Below are 20,527 nucleotides of genomic sequence, written 5' to 3'. Positions count from 1 at the left end.
TCTAAATAAGTTTAAATAAAATAGAAAGTTATGATGAAGATTCTGTTTCTAAACCTTTGCACACACCCTTAGATCCAATTTGATTTGGGGACTTGTGAGAAGAAAAATATAAAGTTCTATTGAATCTGTTGTATCATCTTATTTTCTAAAATCTGAATATTTTGCAGAGGTGGTTAACATCCTATCAAGATATGCTGTCAACCTGACAAGACATTTATGTAACTCCGACCCACTGTGCAGGCAAAGTGAAAGAAAGGAAACCTGACAGATAATCAACAACTATTGCCAAGTGCTGCAGTGCCATGAAGAACAGAGAAGCTGTCTACGCCTCAGGGTCTCACCTGCAAAATAGGGGCAATAATCCTAATCATATCCCTATTTTATAAGGTTGCTTTGAGAATTAAGTGAGCTGATAATGAGCAATATTTTTGAACCATTTATTATATGCTGGAACTAGATCAAGCACTTCATAGGCCTTAGCTACTTATCACTATGATTTCCATTCTCCTAACAAGGAAACTCAAGCTCAGAGATGCTAAGTCACTTGTCCGGGGTCACACAGCCAAAATGAAGCAATCTTCTCTCCATGATCACTCCTACTTCCCATTATAGCTTAAATTAACAGAATTTTCCCTGAAAATGCACACCAACTTTCCCCGGAGACAACAGCCAAGTGTATTAACTACAGCAAGAATTCTTCTATGAAGAATGTCCTTTAACATATGTGAGGCATGCCATGGACTCAATGAAGTTGAAAAAAAGAGATGGGGATGGCGCTACCACACATTGAACACCTACCAGATGACACCTAAACCCAGCTCACCTATGGCTGGACTTATGCCAGTTAAGGAGGCCCTGGCCCCTGGCCATCAGCACCCTACCGTCTCTGATCTCTAGAGCCCATTTCCAGATGGAAATTCTGCTGCTGTATCCCACTCTCTTTGCAGTCTGTCCCTCCAAACAACAAAAAGAGAGCCCCTGGCTTCCTTAAACAGGGAAGCAATGCAGCCAAACATGAATGAGAGCTTATGGGGGAGCAGGACAGAAGGATGCTCTGTTATTTTTATTTTCTTCCTACCCTCTAGGCCAAAGAATAGGAAAACAGAAGTTCTTTTACCACAGATAAGAAAAGTAATTCTCATACTTTGTGCATTTACTATATAGCAGGTATTGAGCATTTGACATGCTTTATCTCACTTAATTCTGCACCATGAAGCAGACACCAATAATGTCAATATTGTAGGGAGAGTACAAATGTGGGCTGGGTTCAAATCCTGGCTCCATCACTTACTAGCTGGTGCCCTTGGGTGAGTTGATGAAGCCCTCCATGTCTTGGTTTTCTTATTTATAAAATGGGGAAATCACCATGACCACCTCATTGGATTGTTGAGAGGGATAAATGAGTTGATGCAAGTTAGACATTCAGAACATTAATCCAGTAACATCTGGGTACTATCACATTATCTTCCATAGATGTCTGAGGCAGCTGTAAAATGGAGCACTGCACCTGTCAGCCTGCAGGTCACCCTACCCAGCCTATCAAGAGCAACACAAGGACGTCTCAAGAACAAGGCCATTTGCGAATGCTCCAAACTGATCTGCCTAAAAAAAAAGAGTTTTGGAAGATGAATAGAAGTTTCCTGGGTGGACAAGACAAGGAAAGACAGTCTCTGCAAAATGAACCACAGAGCCAAAGAAACAAAAGTGTGAAATAGCATGTGATCTACAAGGACCTGCTTTATTGGCATGTGAACTGCAATGGGAACATGAGAGTCAGAAGCTAATGTAAACAAAAAAGCAAATGTTAAAGCTCCTAAGTAATTTACAGCAATCTAGGATAGAACTAATGAAAGAACATATATACAGGTAGTTTGTGAACTGAACGTATATTCTACAAATTCCAGTTATTAGAAATATTTCAGATATCACTAGATCAACTGTCAAATTATGAAGTGGTACAGAAAATTTAGATGTCTGATTATTTCTCTAAATCCACAGTTTTAGAAATATTCACAAACTTGGATTTACAATTTTAGTTGTATCTCCCCATGCATGTGTGTATATATATGTGTATAATATATGCATATACCATATCTATTAATATATATAATACATATATTTGCTAGTCAGCCTGAGCCGCAAGCCTTGGGGGGTAATAATTGCTTTTTATGGTAGGCAGCATTCTAATTTGGCTCCAAAGATTCCTCCCCAATGGTGTTCATGTGCTGTATAATTTCCTACCTTTAGAATGTGGGCTGGACCTGTGGTCATGATGGGCTAGTCCCTCCTGTGATCACATTATGCTATGTAAAACTCCAGCATAACATAGTGGAACAAGATTCTCCACTGACCTTGAAGAATTAAACTAACATGGTGAAAGAGAGCCATGCAGCTAGTACCTGAGGGCAACCCTTAACCAACAGCCAACAAGAAAACCAGGACCTCAGTCCTCCAACCACAAGGAACTGAAATCTGCTAACAGCCTAAATTAGCTTGAAAGAGGATCCCAAGTGTCAGTGGAAATGCAGCCTGGCCAACACCTTGATTTCAGGGTCAGGAGACCCTGAGAAGAGAACCCAGATAGGCTCGACTTCTGACCTACAAAAACTGTGAGATACTAACTTTGTGGTTTTTAAGCCACTTAATTTTTGGTAATTTGTCACACAGTGATAGAAAACTAGTCCATCTTTTTACATTGCCAAGTCTATCTCAATCACCTCTTGGCTTGATCCCTTCCTTTCTAGATCCACAGTTCTCAGACTGGTCTTGACCATCTTCACATCAAATGTCAGAAGCAAACTCGGAGACTAGTAAAAATTTTAAAAATGTATTAAGAAGTACTTGCTTCTTAGTCTTTCCCTCTTCATATTTTTATGAACATCCTTCCCAGAGCTTTTGAAAAAGCTCAAAACCATTTCTATTCTGTGTAAACTTAAAAGATCCCATATTCTAGCCAACATGTTAAGATAGGAGACAGAACTAAAAAATATTACTGTCAGAACAAGACCATGAATAATCATTACAGGCAATATCATTCTTATTCTCATATAGTAATAAATATTTTGAGGTTGCTTCTCCAAAATCCTTCTTCAACCAAAAGCTGTATGGTATACCTTTCAGGAACCCACCCCTGCCTCACTTTGTGGCAGCCATGTGGTTTGGTGGGATTGACCCTTTCCTTAGTGACAGCAATGGGCCCTAGTGAAGTTGAGCCAATCAGGGCATACCATCCCATTGATCACACAATTTGATTGGCTTAGACATGGGCATGTTACCCAGTTTGGACCAATGAGCTATGAGGTAGTATTGACTAGTGTCTTGATGAAAGAAGCCTTGTAGGTCTTCATAAGAGTGACTCTTCCTCTGGATGGTGTGGTAAAGACTTGAGTCCTGCCACCTCGATGAGAACAAGAAGAGGAACAAAGGCAGCACACAAAGAAGGACAGAGTCAAGAGGAACCCAGAGGAATGGAGCTGGGTCCAGATGACATACTATCCCGGGATTGCAACTTGCCTGAAGTTAGACCTACTCTGGGCTCCTCAGTTATGGTAGCAAATACATACCCTTTGGGCTTTAATCCAATTTTGGCTAGGTTTTCTGTTACTTGAAACTAAAAGTTTTCTATCTGATACACATGTCTTCCAAGAAAACCCAAGAAAATGAACTGGAAAGCAATTAGAATTTAGTAAGATAGCCAAATACTAAATAAGCAAACCAAAATCAACAGATTTCCTAGGTTCAGCAAAAAGTCCACGCAAAAACATAATGGGTCCACCAAAAGACACCAGAACGTTCACAGCAGCTTTGTTCCTGATAGCCTCAAACTGGGAAGATCTCAAATGTGCACTAATAGGAGAACGGATAAATTGTGGTTTACTCATAAAACAGAATGCCTCACAGCTATACTGCATGCATATGCATTGATGAATTTCATAAACATTGAACAAAATCATCAGACATCAAGAGGTTTTTATATGTTGTGTGATGTCATTTACATCAGCTTCAAGTATAATAATTTATATGTATAATATATTTATCATAAAAAATATACCACTCACCATTTGCAGTCATGGGCTTAGAGGGTGCTGAAGTTAGGCAGAGTTGGGGCCAGAACGCATTCCTCAAATCCATGTCCTGCTTTGCTCTGAACCCCTCTGAAATGCTACTGAGGCTCTGAGTGACTTTCTAATGAAAACAGTTCCTTTAGCTTCAGGGCCTCACTTCTCAAACCACAAAGCTCAAACACAGGCCAAGAGACAGGCAGGTACCATGTGAGTGCTCAGTCATCTGCTTTTCTCTTTAGCTAAGCCACATTCTCTCCAAAAGCAACTCAAGCTGCTACCAGTATTTTATCTCCAACCCAAGGAAGTGTTAGCTCTTTGGAATTCCATCTCCATTTCAACAGGTCTTGGTCTATTTGCCTGGAACAAATGGGCAGTGGTCTGCCTTCATCTTCTTCGACTTCTCAGTCGTTTTTGACAGGCTTGTTCTCTCCCTCCTCCTTGAAAATTTCTCCCCCCTTGGGACCATGGCAGCCTCTCTCTTGGTTCTCTTGCTGGCTCACCTGTCAGCCCTCTCAGTCTCCTCTCCAGGCTCCTCCTCTTTCTCCTGACCTCTCAGTGTTGGGATTTCTCAAAGCCAGCTCACAACCACTCTTCTTTCCATCTACAAGCCTCCTCTGCATGTTCTCACTCCCATCACTTCCAAGTTTATTGGTTTTTGTTTGATTGGTGGGTTGGTTGGTTGGTTGGTTGGTTGGCATTTTTTTGTGTTTTTTTGTTTGTTTTTTTTTTGAAACAGAGTCTCGCTCTGTTGCCCGAGCTGGAATGCAGTGGCATGATATCAGCTCACTGCAACTTCTGCCTCCCAGGTTCAAGCAATTCTCCTGTCTCAGCCTCCTGAGTAGCTGGGACTACAGGCACCTGCCACCACACCTGGCTAATCAAGTTGTTTATTCTCAAGACTCCCAAATTTATACTTCCACTGAGATGTCACTTAACACTCAGATGATCCTACTGGACATTCTCCCTTGGATCGACACAAGAAAGTTACCATGATTGCACTAAAGCTCTTGAGTTTTGACCCTCCTGCCCCAGCCACCTCACCCTCAACATCATCATTCCATGTAATCCCCAACTTAGAAGACAACAGCAGCATTATCCAAAACACTGTTTATATCAAATCAAATACAGGAATCTCTCACGACTCTTATTTTCCCTTTAGTCTCAAAATTCATTCCATTATTCCACCCATTCCAGCTCCAGCTTCCTCAAAAATTTTCCTTGAATCAACCCACCCATCCAGTTGCATAGCCTCTACCACAGTCCAGGACATCATCATCTCTCTTTGGACTTTTACCCTGGCCAGCTTCCTTGTTTCCAAAGCCATGAGAAAGATCCCTCTAGATTGAGAGACAATACCACCAAACCTTCAGAAGACACCTGGGAGGCCAACACCGGAGGCAACTACAGAGAGTCAGTTTTAAATGGCCAGGGAACAGGTCAGGTGAGGTGAGTGGGTAACAGGGAGTAAGCTGGAGAGGCACACAGAGGCTCTGAAAGCCATGCTAGTTTGAAGATTAATGTGAGTGCAGTGAAGAGCTGAGGAATGATCATAAATGAGAAAATGCCCTTGTAGGTATGCAAGTCAGGCACAGGAGAGGCCTCTGGCTACAGTGAAGGTACACCTCGTGGGAACTGGAAGAGAGCAGGGAAAATACAGCCCTACAGAGTTACTGCAACCAGCCAGCTAGAGGACGTTCATAAAGCTTGGTGTTTCTTTTGCCGTGCAGAAGCTGTGGAGTTTCATTAGGTCCCATTTGTCTATTTTGGCTTTTGTTGCCAATGCTCTTGGTGTTTTGTTCATGAAGTCCTTGCCTACTCCTATGTCCTGGATAGTTTTGCCTAGATTTCCTTCTCGGCAACCAACAGAATGGGAAAAAATTTTCGCAGTCTACCCATCTGACAAAGGGCTGATATCCAGAATTTACAAACAACTCAAGCAGATTTACAGGAAAAAAACAAACAAGCCCATTCAAAAGTGGGCAAAGGATATGAACAGATACTTTACGAAAGAAGACATATATGAGGCCAACAATCATATGAAAAAATGCTCATCGTCACTGGTCATCAGAGAGATGCAAATCAAAACCACATTGAGATACCATCTCACGCCAGTTAGAATGGCGATCATTAAAAAATCTGGAGACAACAGATGCTGGAGAGGATGTGGAGAAAAAGGAACTCTTTTACACTGTTGGTGGGAGTGTAAATTAGTTCAACCATTGTGGAAGACAGTGTGGCGATTCCTCAAGGCCTTAGAAATAGAAATTCCATTTGACCCAGCAATCCCATTACTGGGTATATATCCAAAAGACTATAAATCGTTCTACTATAAGGACACATGTACACGAATGTTCATTGCAGCACTGTTTACAATAGCAAAGACCTGGAATCAACCCAAATGCCCATTGATAATAGACTGGATTGGAAAAATGTGGCACATATACACCATGGAATATTATGCAGCAATCAGAAATGATGAGTTCGTGTTGTTTGTAGGGACATGGATGAATCTGGAAAACATCATCCTCAGCAAACTGACACAAGAACAGAAAATGAAACACCGCATATTCTCACTCATAGGTGGGTGATGAAAAATGAGAACACATGGACACAGAAAGGGGAGTACTAAACACTGGGGTCTATTGGGGGGAAAAGGGGAGGGCCAGCGGGAGGGGGAGGTGGGGAGGGATAGCCTGGGGAGAAATGCCAAATGTGGGTGAAGGAGAGAAGAAAAGCAAAGCACACTGCCATGTGTATACCTACGCAACTGTCTTGCATGCTCTGCTCATGTACCCCAAAACCTATAATCCAATAAAAAATTAAAAAAAAAAAAAAAAAAGCTTGGTGTTCTGTTCCTATGAAGTAAAGCCAGAAACATTTCCCTTCTATAAACGATATAGTCACAGTTACTTTTTTTAGTATTCTGAAAGGGAAAGCATAAGAAATGTTGCCAATCATTATTAATTGTACCTTAGAGGAATCAGCTTGCATAGGCATAGAGAGCAAGAGAGGGGAAAAATAAATTTGCAAAGAAAGCCTCTCTTCTAGACATTCTTCTTTTTCCCACAGTTAAAAGAAAATAAAGCAAAACAGAGACCTGAGCACCTTGTCTATCAACAGAAATGAGAGAAGAAAAGTGGAGAGGGGAGAGGCAAAACTGATTTTACTCTTAAAAGTGGGCTTTTATACATATTTGGAAAAATAAACTCCAGGTTTTCAAATACGATTGTGGATTTCGGCAAAGCAATAACTTTGTTTTCTTTTCATATTTACACATTGGATCCCCATGGTCCTGTCAGCTGCTAATATGAAGAACATAATTTAACATACTTGGCATTGTGAAAATGGGATAAATTATTAATCACTAAAAGACCCCTTGTCTGGATAGAATACCCATTTCACTGGCAAGGCCAGATAATACATGGTGGCTTAGACGCTGCAAAGTACAGATCATAAAAATTTAAAATACTACTTCCCAGGATTATCAATAATGAAGAGGTTCCCACATGGAGAGGTCCCAGGATTGGCAGGAACAATAAATAAAAGTGCAGAAGTGCTGACAAGGAGCGAGATTGTATTTTTATGAGCTGGATGTGCACAGTCCAAAAATAGATCTAAGCTGTATCCATCAGCTCATCCCTGGAGCAAAGAGACAGGTTCAGAGCCAGGACAATGAATGGCTGGCACTGAGTCCCTACTATGAGCCAGGCATGGTGCCGGATGCCCTGCTGAGGTGGACTCATTCAATTCTCATAATTCTCCTGACAACATTCTCTCCAACCCTCAATTCTCTCCTTCAAAATCGTTATTATTCCCATTTTTCAGATGAGGAAATTTAGCCTCCAATAGACCACTCACTTGCCTGTGATCAAATGATCAGCCTCTAGTTAAGCTGGATTCAAACTCAAGAATATCATACTTTTTCCTATTGATCATGTTTTTTGTTTTTTTGTAAAGTTACCCACCACATACCTAGCACTGTGTCAAACACTTTACATCCTATATCTCATCCAATCTTCTTAATCACTCTATGAGGTAAAGGTAATTATTCCCATTTTACAGATAAGAAGACTGAGTCCCAGAGAGCAGAAATGACTTCACAACCTCACATGGCCACTAGGAAGCAGAGCCCAGACTTGAACCTAAGCTCAGATCCAAATGCCACTTAACACTTGAACCCTGATCCTGGGGAACCAGGACATAATTAGGGAGGCCATAAAAACTGTGGAATGAATAAGTGAACAAATAAATCCTATTTCTAAAGAGAGAATGCAAACTTGCCCAAAGGGGCCTGCATCCTTAGTGGGGAACTTTCCCCATTTGCACCTCTCGCTGCTCACTCCACTTTGGGTCTGAGTTTTCCTGGGGCCCTTAAAGTTTGGTATTGGGCCCAGAACACAGGGCAAAATGTCAGTGCAAATTTTTGCAGTTTACCCATCTGACAAAGGGCTGATATCCAGAATTTACAAAAAACTCAAACAGATTTACAGCAAAAAAAAAAAACAAACAAGCCCATTCAAAAATGGGCAAAGGATATGAACAGACACTTTACAAAAGAAGACATACATGAGGCCAACAAACATATGAAAAAATGCTCATCATCACTGGTCATTAGAGAGATGCAAATCAAAACCACGTTGAGATACCATCTCACACCAGTTAGAATGGTGATCATTAAAAAATCTGGAGACAACAGATGCTGGAGAGGATGTGGAGAAATAGGAACACTTTTACACTGCTGGTGGGAGTGTAAATTAGTTCAACCATTGTGGAAGACAGTGTGGCGATTCCTCAAGGCCTTAGAAATAGAAATTCCATTTGACCCAGCAATCCCATTACTGGGTATATATCCAAAGGACTATAAATAGTTCTACTATAAGGACACATGCACACAAATGTTCATTGCAGCACTGTTTACAATAGCAAAGACCTGGAACCAACCCAAACGCCCATCGATGATAGACTGGACTGGGAAAAAGTGGCACAAATACACCATGGAATATTATGCAGCAATCAAAAATGATGAGTTCATGTCCTTTGTAGGGACATGGATGAATCTGGAGCACATCATTCTCAGCAAACTGACACAAGAACAGAAAATGAAATACCGCATATTCTCACTCATAGATGGGTGAGGAAAAATGAGAACACATGGATACAGGGAAGGGAGTACTACACACTGGGGTCTATTGGGGGGAATAGGGGAGGGACAGTGGTGGGGGGAGCTGGGAGGGATAGCCTGAGGAGAAATGCCAAATGTGGGTGAAGGGGAGGAAGGCAGCAAAACACACTGCCATGTGTGTACCTATGCAGCTATCTTGCATGTTCTGCACATATACCCCAAAACCTAAAATGCAATAAATAAATAAATAAAAATGTCAGTGCTCCAAAGACTTTAGTGGCAGTATTGTCCAACCCCATCAACTCACAAATGGGGAATCTGAGGCAGAGAGGGAAAGGGATTTGCCACAGGTCACACAGTAAAACTGAGTCAGAAGCAGGTCTCTAGTATGAATGCCAACTCCCAGTTCGGAGCTCTTGCCATGGAATAAACTTTGTTTTTCTTGCTGGACCTTTGTTTTCTCAGTATAAAAGTTGGCCTCAAGTGAACCACCTGGCCCAACAAATCTGTAACTCCCTAGTTCTACAGCAATGCACAACATGGAGCTAGATGAGGTAATCTCCATGGGTTTCTCTATGAGGGACTTCCAGCTCCTTCTGCTCTGAACAGAGGCAAGCTGCCTGGGATGGAATCATTACAGTGGTGCTCGTAGCTCTGCCACCTGAGTCTTCCACAGTCCAGAGGCCCAGGCCATGTCACTGCTCACCTCTCCTTGCTGCCTGGGGTGGTCCCTGTGACCTCCAGAAACAGGGAACCTGATTCTAGAACTAAACAGATAATGTTAAGAACTACAGCAATAATAATTACACTGTTGCATTAAGCATCTACTATATGCTGGGCACTATGATAAATATTTACTATGTATTTTCCTCATTTTATCTTTATAACAATCCTTAGAGGAAAATATTAGCGTCATGAGGAAACAGAGGGTCAGAGTGGTTAATAAACTTGCGCAGGGTCACACTGCAAGTAGGTGGAGTTAGGATTTGAATTCAAACTGTGTTGTTGTGACACCTCCCTGTACAGACAGAGACAGTGGCTTCACAGTGATCTCCCTGTGTGTGAAAGTGAACAAATTACATCCACTCCCTGAGACCATTCACCAGCCATGAAATGGGAATGATTTTTTAATAAAAATTCTGAGTCCAGGTGCAGCGGCTCACACCTGTAATCCCAGCACTTTGGGAGGCCAAGGCAGGAGGTTTGCTTGAGGCCAGGAGTTTGAGGCTAGTCTGGGCAAGAAGGCCCTATCTCTATAAAAAGTTTTAAAAATCAGCCTGGGTCAGAAGGAGGATTGCTTGACCCCAGAAATTTGAGGCTGCAGGGAGCAATATAGGACCACACCACTACACTCCAGCTTCAGGATGACAGAGAAAGACCCTGTCTCTAAAACTAAATGAATAAAATTTGGTGCATTCTTATGGTTAAAAAAAAAAAAGAAAAGAAACATGGAAAGTATAGAATAAAATTCTTCAAATGGAACCCACCCACCCCAATCCCCATTTCCCAAACATTTGTTTCTTGTGTGTCTTTCCAAAACTGTCTTATGAATTACAAGAGTAAAATATGCTCACACTGCGTGTGTTTCCCCACATGCGATCACTCCACACCACTCTCTTTAAAGCTGTTTGGATGGAGCAGTGTCTGCTGCATCTTTCCATGCTGGTGTGTGCACATCAACCTCGTTCTCAAAACCTCTGCTTAGGATTCCGCCTGCATGCGCCACAGCTCAGTTAACCAGGCCCTTCTCAGGGAAAAGTCCAAGTTGCTCCCAGTTCTTTTCAATATACAGTGGCCTTTGCATACTTGAAAAATATACCCAGAGGGTAATTTCCTACCAGTGAAAAGCATACCAGTCAAATGGCATCCACGGTTTACATTTTACAGACAATGTCAAAATACCCTCTGAAAACACTGCATCACATTACATAACCAACAAGAGCGAATTGAGGACAAGTTGCCATCCGTGTTCTCAACACGGAAATATCCATTTTTTTGTGCCAATCTGATAGGTTAAAAAGTATAGTTTGTTTAAATTATGTTTTCACTTTATAAGGTATTCTCGTTATGTTTATTGATCATTACCTATTTGCTGGATCTGCCTAGTCAGAGACGCTGTCCCAATTTGGGATGATTTATAATTCATCTCTTGAGATTCTCTGAAGAACCAGGAGGCTCTAGAGCCTGGAGCCTGCAGGGATGTGCATTTCTGCTGTTCCCTGGGGAAAGGTTATGCTTCTCCTATCCTGTGTCTCAGGGAGAAAAAGAAACCCTGCAGAAAGCCCAGAGAGAGGCCCAGAAGGCATGCAGTCCTCAGTGACAGCCCTAGGTCCCCCTTTCAGGCCTCCCTGGCAAAGCATCATCAGGACCAGACAGCCACCTGTGAAACTCTATCCTTCTCAGCACACTTCACTTCTGCAGTCTCCTTCTAAACCTGTCATCTTCAAGATACATATTCTGAATGCCAAGTGAAAGAAAGGAAACTATATCTTTGTGCTCCCTCAGTATGCCTTGCACTGAGCTGAGCCCATTAGACAATTGTCACACTGTTTCCCTCACCAGCACCCTCTTAGGCAGATATTATTGGCTGTTTTAGGGATGGACAAACTCAGCCCAGAGACGCTAAGCAGTGTACCTAAAGCTACACAGTAAGTAAATAGCTTAGCTGAGATTTGAACCCAGGTCTCTAAAACTATAAAGTGCATGTGGCCTACTGTGCAAAATTTGAAGCATGCCATACACTAGTCATTGGTTTCTAAATATCTGTGTTCATCTCCTCCCACAAGCAGGCAAATGACCTCCTCCAAGATGCATAAAGACTTAATAATCCATAGAAAGAAAAGGAGCGTTTGCCCACAGCACAGCAGCAGACTTGGTGATTACAGTTCACCTGGGGCTCTCCAAGGTGGGTTGTGCCTGTCTGTGATTTGTTTTCTGCAGACCTGCCACTCATTAGCTGGCATTCCCTGCACACCTGCATGCAGATCTTGGCTGCACTGTTTTCCATTGGTGTATCCTAGTTCTGCTTTCCACCTGTCTGACCCTGTTTCTGCACCTGTAAAATGCAGATCATGGTAGCACGTCACAGGGGTTGTGGGGACACCTGGGGTATTGTGGCTACTTAAGGCAGCAAGGCCCCAAAGGCCTGTCCTGAAATTTGATGTCTGCAGACTAATGTTCCAGCTTCTCAAGAGCTCGCTCCCATGACCAGGGGAAAGCCACCTAGATTTGAGTCTATTTCCTCAGCTACCAAGTGGAGAAACCGAGCCCAGTTTTAAGCTAGGCAAGCGAAAAGGGATCAGCCAGTAATTTCCACTGCCCACTGCATGCCAGACCTAAGGCTCCCGAGATGACACAGCCTCAGGTCTAGCTAGGGCCTTAGGTCTAGGGGGCAAATGGAGCAAAGAAAGCAAATTCTCCTCCTAAGCAACCTGGCACCATCTCTAAATACCACGAGCCTCCCCACCTCACTGCCACTGCTCCACTACCCTCTTCTCCCTGAACGTGGCAGTGGCCTTCTAGCTGGTGTCAGGCCTCCCATTATTTTCTTCTACTCCCATATTGGGGTGCTTCCGGCAACCCAGCCACCTCTGTTTTGGGGGACAGTAATCTTGTGCTGCGTGGAGTACTTATTGGGAAGAAAGAGGTAATGGAGGTCAGAAGACCAGGCATGAGACTGAGCCTGTCCCTTGTCCCTAGGGTGGCTCACAGCAATGAGGCCAATCTTCCAAAAATTGAAGCATGACTCTCATGCTTTAAATCACTTTAAAAAAAAAAAAAAAGCACCAGGCCCCACATGAACAGGTGCCCACCCTGCCTCATGTGTTAAGTCGCTCCCCATCATTTGACATCTCCAGCCAATGTGGCCCCCTCCTCTACCCTCCTCAGGGCTCAGCCAGGCCTGCTGCCTGAAACCCTGTTATTATAATCAGGTCCCCTATATGTCTCATTTCTCCTCTCATTACAACACCTTGATAGCCCTTCTCACAATTTGCATCTATATCCTTTTATTTGTACAATGGATTGTTCAAAGTCTCTATTCCCCATTGGACGGGAAGCTCCATGAAAGCAGTGGCCAATGCTGTCTATTCATGGCTGTGTATCTATGGCCTAGCACAGTGACTGGCGCACAGATGGTACCCTACAAAATTTGCTGGATGGATGGATGGGTGATGGACAGATGGACAGATGGATGGATGGATGGAGAGATGAATAATGAATGAATGAAGGAATACCTTCCAGTGTGATAAATACAACTATAGCTATACTTATGGGTGGTCGAGGAAGGCATTCAGGAGAGCTGCTTTCTGAACTGGGTTTAGAAAGATGAATATTGCCATCATACAAGCAAAGGAGCCAGAAGGACATTCTGGGAAGAAGGAATGGCATGTTCATAGAGGAGGGGGCATGGAATATCCAGGGGAGTGCGTGAGACTCTAGGGCAGGGTTTTCCAACCTTGGTGCTGTTGACATTTGGGGCAGGTTAATGCTTCCCAGGAGCAGGAGTGGGGTGTCCTGTTCACTGTAGGATATTTAGCAGCATTCCTGGTCTCCTCCCATAAAATGCCAGTAGAATCCACCCTCTGGTTGTAACAATGAAAAATATCTTCAGATACTGCTAACTGTCCCCAAGGGAGAGAAAACTGCCTGCAGTACTGCTGCTCCAGGAAGGTCTGGCATGCTGACATTCCAGGCACAATGTGGGAGTGAAAGGAATGGAGGCCAGCAGGCCAGATGGTGAAGGAGCTGGAGTGGTAAGGTTAGGATTCAGGGAGGGGATATTGTGGCGTGGGGATGCAGAGGGTTTCCATGGGAGAAGGACCCAGGCACAGCCTGGGAAGGCTTGGGGGCAGTGTGGAGGACTAAGGTTCATGAAAGGAAGAGGCATGAGGCCACTTAGGAGACTGGTGCTCCCCGCAGAGGCAGACACCAGTCTCTTCAACACCAGGCAGGGAGAGAGCACTGGGGATTCTGGTGTTCTGTTTGGGGGACCAGTGCAGGTCCCTTCCAGGAGCCTGCCAAGGGGAGGGCTCATGGGCCAGATGCAGCCACAGATGAGGGAGCCTAGAGTTTGAGGAATTACTATCCAAAAATAAGAGACTTCTTATTGAAGGCAGTGCAATGCAGAAAAAAAAGTTGGAACATCAAGTACACTGAGGTTCCAACCACAGTCCTTCCACTCTTCTGTAAAGTTTGGGCAGGTCATTATACTGATCTGAGCCTGTTTCCTCATCAGTGAAATAGGTGCACTGAAACCCGCCTCAAATGGCTGCTAGGAAGATTAACTGAAATAACACGAATGTCCTGCATAGTCCCCACCCCTAGCCCAGAGCAAGTCTTCAGACAAGTTCCATAAGAGGACTCTAGCTAGCCTCCAGAAGGTGTTCTCTTGATACTCAGATTTCATACTACTAAAGGATACTCAGAATAATGATTTTCAGTATTATAAGCACACTCTGTATTTTACATTTTCAAAAACGAAAGCCATGATCTGACATTAGGGTCAAATATCCTTCTTTCTGATAATTATCTTACCTTCAGATACTCACCATCTGACTAGAGCCTAATCAAAGGGCTTACAACTATGTCAGGGCTCACTCTGCCTCCTCTACAAAAGTCCTGTGAGGTGAGTCCCCAAATTAGCATCTCCATTCTATACACTAGAAAGCTGAGGCTGAGACAGCTTAAGAAACTACCCTCCAAGTTCTTAGCAAAAGCAGGCTGGTAAGAGTTGGAGTGAGATTTGAACCCACCAAAAGAGGTGGCTTCAGAGTCATTGCTGGTAACCAGGATGCTATTCTAAGCATTTAGAAGACCTTCAGTTTCTTAAATAAAAATTACTTTTAACACATCTGTTCTCATGGGGAAAAAATTTACTCTTGTAAAGATTCAAAAAATCTAAATATTAGCACAGAAAACTGATAATACAATTCCCCAGTCAGAGAAGACAGAGACCTAAGAGAGGAGAATGGAGTGCACTGCAGGTTAGTGGCTGAGTTCAAGCCATGGACCATACCTGGGGACTCCCAGGCCAGCTCACTCCTCATTCCTGATAAGGAGGAAGGTTCTGGAACAGCACTGCCTGGGCTCTACATCCAGGATGCTTTCCCAGCTATTTGCTGTGGGGAGCTACTTTACCACCCTGTGTCTGAGTTTCTGTAAAATTCGAACCAAAGTAGTGACTCTCTCACTGGAGCCTATTAACTCCTGAGAAGAAGAAATAAAATTGCATGCATGTGTGAGAGTGTGTGTGTGCACATACAGCTTAGCATCAAGAATTTAGGAAGCACCTGAAAAATGACGATGTTGTCCTCTTATAGTTTTTTTTTTTAACCAGGCACTTTACATATGACCATTTTGAAGTAGGTATGATCCTCCCCATGTCACAAAACAGGAAACTGAGGCCACCCAGGTGAAAGACTGTGTGGTGACAATCAGAGGGAGTCTTCAGTGTGCCCCTGTGAGGATGTGTCACACTGGGCTCCCCAAATTTTCCAGGTTAATTGGTTTCCCCTTGCACACATGCAGGCCCACTGTTAGAGAAAATGCATCATCCTTCAGGCTTTGGGACACCTTCTGGTACACCTGGCTGGATGCTCAGTGGTTATTAGACCTGCATTTTCTCTCAAGGAAAGAATAAAGCCCTGGGAGGTGGGTAGGAGAGTAAGGGAGGACAGAGACCATGATAATCTCTAGAGGACCTGCAGGCATGTAGAAGACTAGGGGAGAGATGACCTCAACACAATCCCCTTTCTTTGCACACCTCTTAGGGACATGCAGATCTGCAAGGCTGTAGCTGTTGGCCTCACAAAGCCCCAAGAAAATATTCCTCTCTTCTCCTACCCAACTTCTACTTATATCTGGGTTTGAACTCCAGTATTTCTACTTACTCATTCTGTGAGCTTGGATAACTCACCAAATTTTCATCAATAAATGCGAATGAATAATCCCTGACTCCCAGGGGTAATGCACACCTAAAACTGGTCCTCCACTTTGGCTGCACACAGGAGTCACCTGGGAGATTTAATTCATATAAGTGCCTGGGTCTCACTCTCAGAGGCTCTGATACAATCGTTCTAGGGTGTGGCCTAGAAAGCAGGAGTTTCAAAAGCTCCCCAGGTGATTCTAACATGCAGTTCAAAACCAAGAAGCTCTGATATACATGTATCAGGTACTCTATTTATACACTTCGCATCTCTTTAGTGTTAGTTGCCTGTTCAGAATTTATCTTTAAAGTATTTATCAGTTCCTCAGGATGGCTCTCAAGAATTTTCTCTGTGTGCCACCCCACCCGTACACGTTCTTATATTGACAATCTCTGCACTTTCAAAACAAATGATTCAACCCCTGGCCAATCAGCAGCCCCTTTATCTAGCTTTGGCTCCTCTTCTGTTGATTGGTTGAAGCCAATTGGTTAAGACACACAATACCCTCCTACAGATGCCAGTGGGAAATCAAACAGATGGAATGATCCATTGTTCGCTCTTCAGCCAGGGAACTCTATCATTAGCCTCCAAGTCTCTCCCTTACCGTGTACAAAAGCTCACATAATAAAACCCCCAACTTGTCCCGGGTGGACCTTAAATGATACTGTTTCTCCCTTCTGTGTCCATGTGTCCATAACCTCCACCCCACCTTTGTATGAATGCCCACCTCCATTCTTCATGGACTACTCCCATGTCAGGAGATGTGCCATCAGCCAGTCACTCATTTCCAGCCACGCCTCCCCCAAAGACACTCTCCTGCAGTCATGCTGCTCCCCGAAAGCTCTCCATACTTTGCACATGTGTGCCCTTTACCTTAAAAATGCCTTCCCTTCCCTGCTCCATGGTCTGCCAAAAAGGTTTTTTACTCACCTTTAAAGGCCCAATTCAAATGCTTTCCTCTGCTGTTTGCCTAACCTGTCTTCTCAGTCCCATTCCCAAACCCTCTCCACCCCAAAAGAATTTGTTTCCACCTGCGCACCTTCACAATCTTTGTAATCCTCGCATATAGCATATAACCGGATGAATTAGACTAATTTGTCATACTGGAAAAGGATTTTGTAATTTTGCCTTTTTATAACCAACTCCTAGTATAGGGACAGGGCCTTAACAGGTACAAACTGAATGCTTGTTGGAGTGAATCCAGTCCTCTGTCCTCAAATCTATACCTGTCAATTTTTGAAACACCTTCCCAAAATAATCAAGATGAATTTTCTGTCACCATCTATAAGCTTATTAGTATTCATCAGCTGTAAGAAAACTTTAACAAGGAAAGATTAATTTGCTTGCCCATTTATGCAGATATGAACAAAAAATGAATAAACACTTACCATAAATCTGAAATAACATAAGATATGTCTTGGCTCTGGAAGGAATAACTACATTTTACAAGAAATGGAGCACATTTGGCAGATAATGGAATGAAAGGGTTTGTGAGGTGGATTTTTTTGCTGCTTTATTTCCTGAGATGGGGGTAGCCTGGGGGCTGATGAGAGCAACAGCACCTGCTTTACCTTTTCTGGAGCAGGCAGCTGTAAGTGATTAACCTCCAAGGGAGTGATGAGAGGGACGGTCTGGAAGCCATCCTCAACTGAAGGCGGTTTGGTTCCCTTCTCGCTGGGGTTACTGTTCAGCTTCACCATCCTTGCGCCTTTCTTCCCAGACCTAAGGCAAGCAGTGGGATTCTGGTTACAGCAGGAGGTGAGGCAGAAAGAGAAAGCTGATGACAGAGAAAATAGCGCTGTCCTCAACAGCTCCATTCAAGTGGCTCACAGTCTAGCGATCAGTCATTGATCTTCCACTAGATTTCCTTACATGATTCCCATTGTCCAATAAAACTTCTTTAATTATCAAAATATGCCACCTGCCCACAGGGTTCAACAGCACTGAAATTTAAGGAATTCAAGGAAAATCCTAAACCTACACACAAAAAAATATATGTGTAAAACAAATACCCAAGACACTAAAGCTGAAGTGTTCAAACAATGCCAGTAAAAAGATTATTTTTAGTACAAAATGAAGTCCTATTATCCCATCCTCCCACCCCCTCCCGCAGTATGGTAAATTTCACCTCACCACTCTGGTTGCTATTTTATTATACTGGTTTTCCATCAGCAATACCCTAAAACACAATAAATCCATTCAGTGTTTCTATGTGAACCCTGTTACATCATATGTGGATTGCACATGAGGTGCAATTTCCTAAAACAAACAAAACAAAAAGGCTAGCTTGAACCTGATCCTGTTATTCAGCCATGGAATGCCTCCATTTCCTCAATAGCGAAGGGTCATTGTTTTGGGGGGGGTGGGTTCCATGGAAAGTTAGCAGCTCCCATATTGCAAGATTGCCAACTAAATAAACAAATCACATTTATTTGTCTCCAGATCTCTTGGATGTCAAATGGTGCTCCTCTCCCACCCCCAGAAGCTCAACACAACTGAATTTCTTCTCTCAATCCTGCTGATGGAACGTTATTAGACAAAACAGTGTTGTTGTGGGAGTGAACGGGGTTGGAAGATATTGGGGAGTGGTTATAACAAAAACAAATGTCTACTTACTGTGCTGCACTCTTGAGGGTCGAAGCAGATTCAAGCCAATTTGAAGAGGAGGAGGACGGCCAGGAGTCCTCCCTCCTCAGCCCGAGCTTGTGGTGCTGAAAGGACAGCGCCTCGCGTGTGTCTGGATCGGAGCTTCTGAGAGCAGGCGTGAGCGAGCGGGGACGAGCTCCTGGCAGCTGCCTGCCTGCTTGCTCGCTCGCGCCCCCTCCTACTGGGGAACGCGCTCCCACACCATCTGTCATCTGGCACCACCTGCTGTTTCCTATGCATGGCCACAACCACTGCATGGGACAAAATGGTTTTAAGAAAGTGGGAGGGATTCTGGCCACATCAAAAATAAATTTCTTTGCACCATATAACGAGGAATCCTTGAGCCTTTGGAAAAACTGGAAAAGCAGGTACATTCATTTGGAGAACGGATTGCCTCCTAAGGCCTTCCAGAACAATATCATAAAACAGAATGGTTCAAGATCTCTACTGTGCTCTGACCCTGTGGTCAGGACAGAAGGGAAACATATTTATTGTGTATCTTTCATGCAGTGGGCACTTTTCCATCCTCTTTCAGACTATTTCCCTCATTTGCAAAACGGGGTTTCTAATAGTACCTACATGATGGGGTTAGTACAAAGTATGAAATGGGATAGCATAGGGAATGCATTTAGTACAGAGCAGGGACTATGGCAAGCACCATATTCACATAAGCTACTATGCTCATCATTGCACTGTGATTTTACAGGTGAGCCAAAGTAACCAGAGCTGGGACTTCAACCCTGATCCATGACCACTAAAATTTGTATCCAGCCCAGGGCATTATATGGCTTCCAAGTTGGTGTCTGGAATCAGAGAGGGCAAAGTCCTTAGTGTCTACTCTACCAAATTCTGGCTGTAAGGATTCTGGGCATTTTGCATTTATTCCTTAAACTTCCATTTCCTTATCTCTGGTATAAGAATAATAATATCTCTCTTGCAGAGTAATTGTGAATATGAGAAGAGATTGTGCTCAAGGAAACCCCTTATTACTTAGGGACAAGGTTCTGAATGGCTGAATTATTTTATCCCTGGGGATTGCTCATAGACTCTTCAAATCCTCTGAGGTCAAGGCTGTTGCCACTGTTTTCACTAAGCTGTGACTCAAGTCACTGATGGTTGTTTATTCCCCAGCTGAAGTGCTGTTTATGATGCACTTCATGAGGTCCAGCTGTCTTGGCATTTGTAATAGGGTCTTCTTTTGCTTTCAAAAGTATTCTAGTTTATGTGATAAATAGGTCACCCTAGTTAGTGCCCACGTGCTGAGCATACATTCTACTAGATAAAAGGCCAGGAGAAAACTTACGTATTATATATATTGTTCAGTAGTGAAACGTGTGTGTGTGTGTGTGTGTGTGTGTGTAGACAAAGAGAGAGAGAGATTTTCTAAGAGGACAAAGGATAACACATCTGAGTTGCACAGAGCTATTTTAATAGAAGTATGCAGATATATGAGATGGGAGTGTCCCAATAAATGTTAGTCCTCAACTCCCTTCTTTCCTAAGACCTAGATGATTTTCAGGTGCAATCATTGTCTAAGGACAACAGGACGACACAATGTGGACAACCACATAGAGTCAATTGTGAACACTTGTGTTTAATCCTATTATTGCTGCCTCCAGAGGAAAAAGAAGTTCCTTTTGACATGTCTCGTGATTGATTCACACATAGAAACTACACTTTTAATAATTCCAATACAAGATTCTGCATAGCAAAGGAAATAATTAACAAACTAAAGAGAAAACCTACAAAATGGAAGAAAATATCTGCAA

The 20,527-nt window shown here is 43.1% G+C and overlaps 1 protein-coding gene across 1 annotated transcript in view; it reads right to left on the bottom strand.

Moving 5' to 3' along the window:
• Positions 1-18,851, bottom strand: part of NSG2 (neuronal vesicle trafficking associated 2) — a 70,294-nt gene extending 51,443 nt beyond the window's left edge. The window contains exons 1-2 of the mRNA XM_002744559.5: positions 18,729-18,851; positions 17,684-17,834 (exon numbers count right to left, since the gene is read on the bottom strand). Coding sequence (XP_002744605.1) covers positions 17,684-17,812 — 129 coding nt within the window. The 5' untranslated portion in view covers positions 17,813-17,834; positions 18,729-18,851. The remainder of the gene's footprint in view (positions 1-17,683; positions 17,835-18,728) is intronic.
• Between the last annotated feature and the right edge of the window lie 1,676 nt (positions 18,852-20,527).

Source organism: Callithrix jacchus, chromosome 2 (genome assembly GCF_049354715.1).
Source record: "Callithrix jacchus isolate 240 chromosome 2, calJac240_pri, whole genome shotgun sequence".
NCBI classification, from domain to species: domain Eukaryota; kingdom Metazoa; phylum Chordata; class Mammalia; order Primates; family Cebidae; genus Callithrix; species Callithrix jacchus.
Note: the sequence above shows the minus strand (reverse complement) of the source record. Positions and strands in the feature narration are given on the sequence as shown.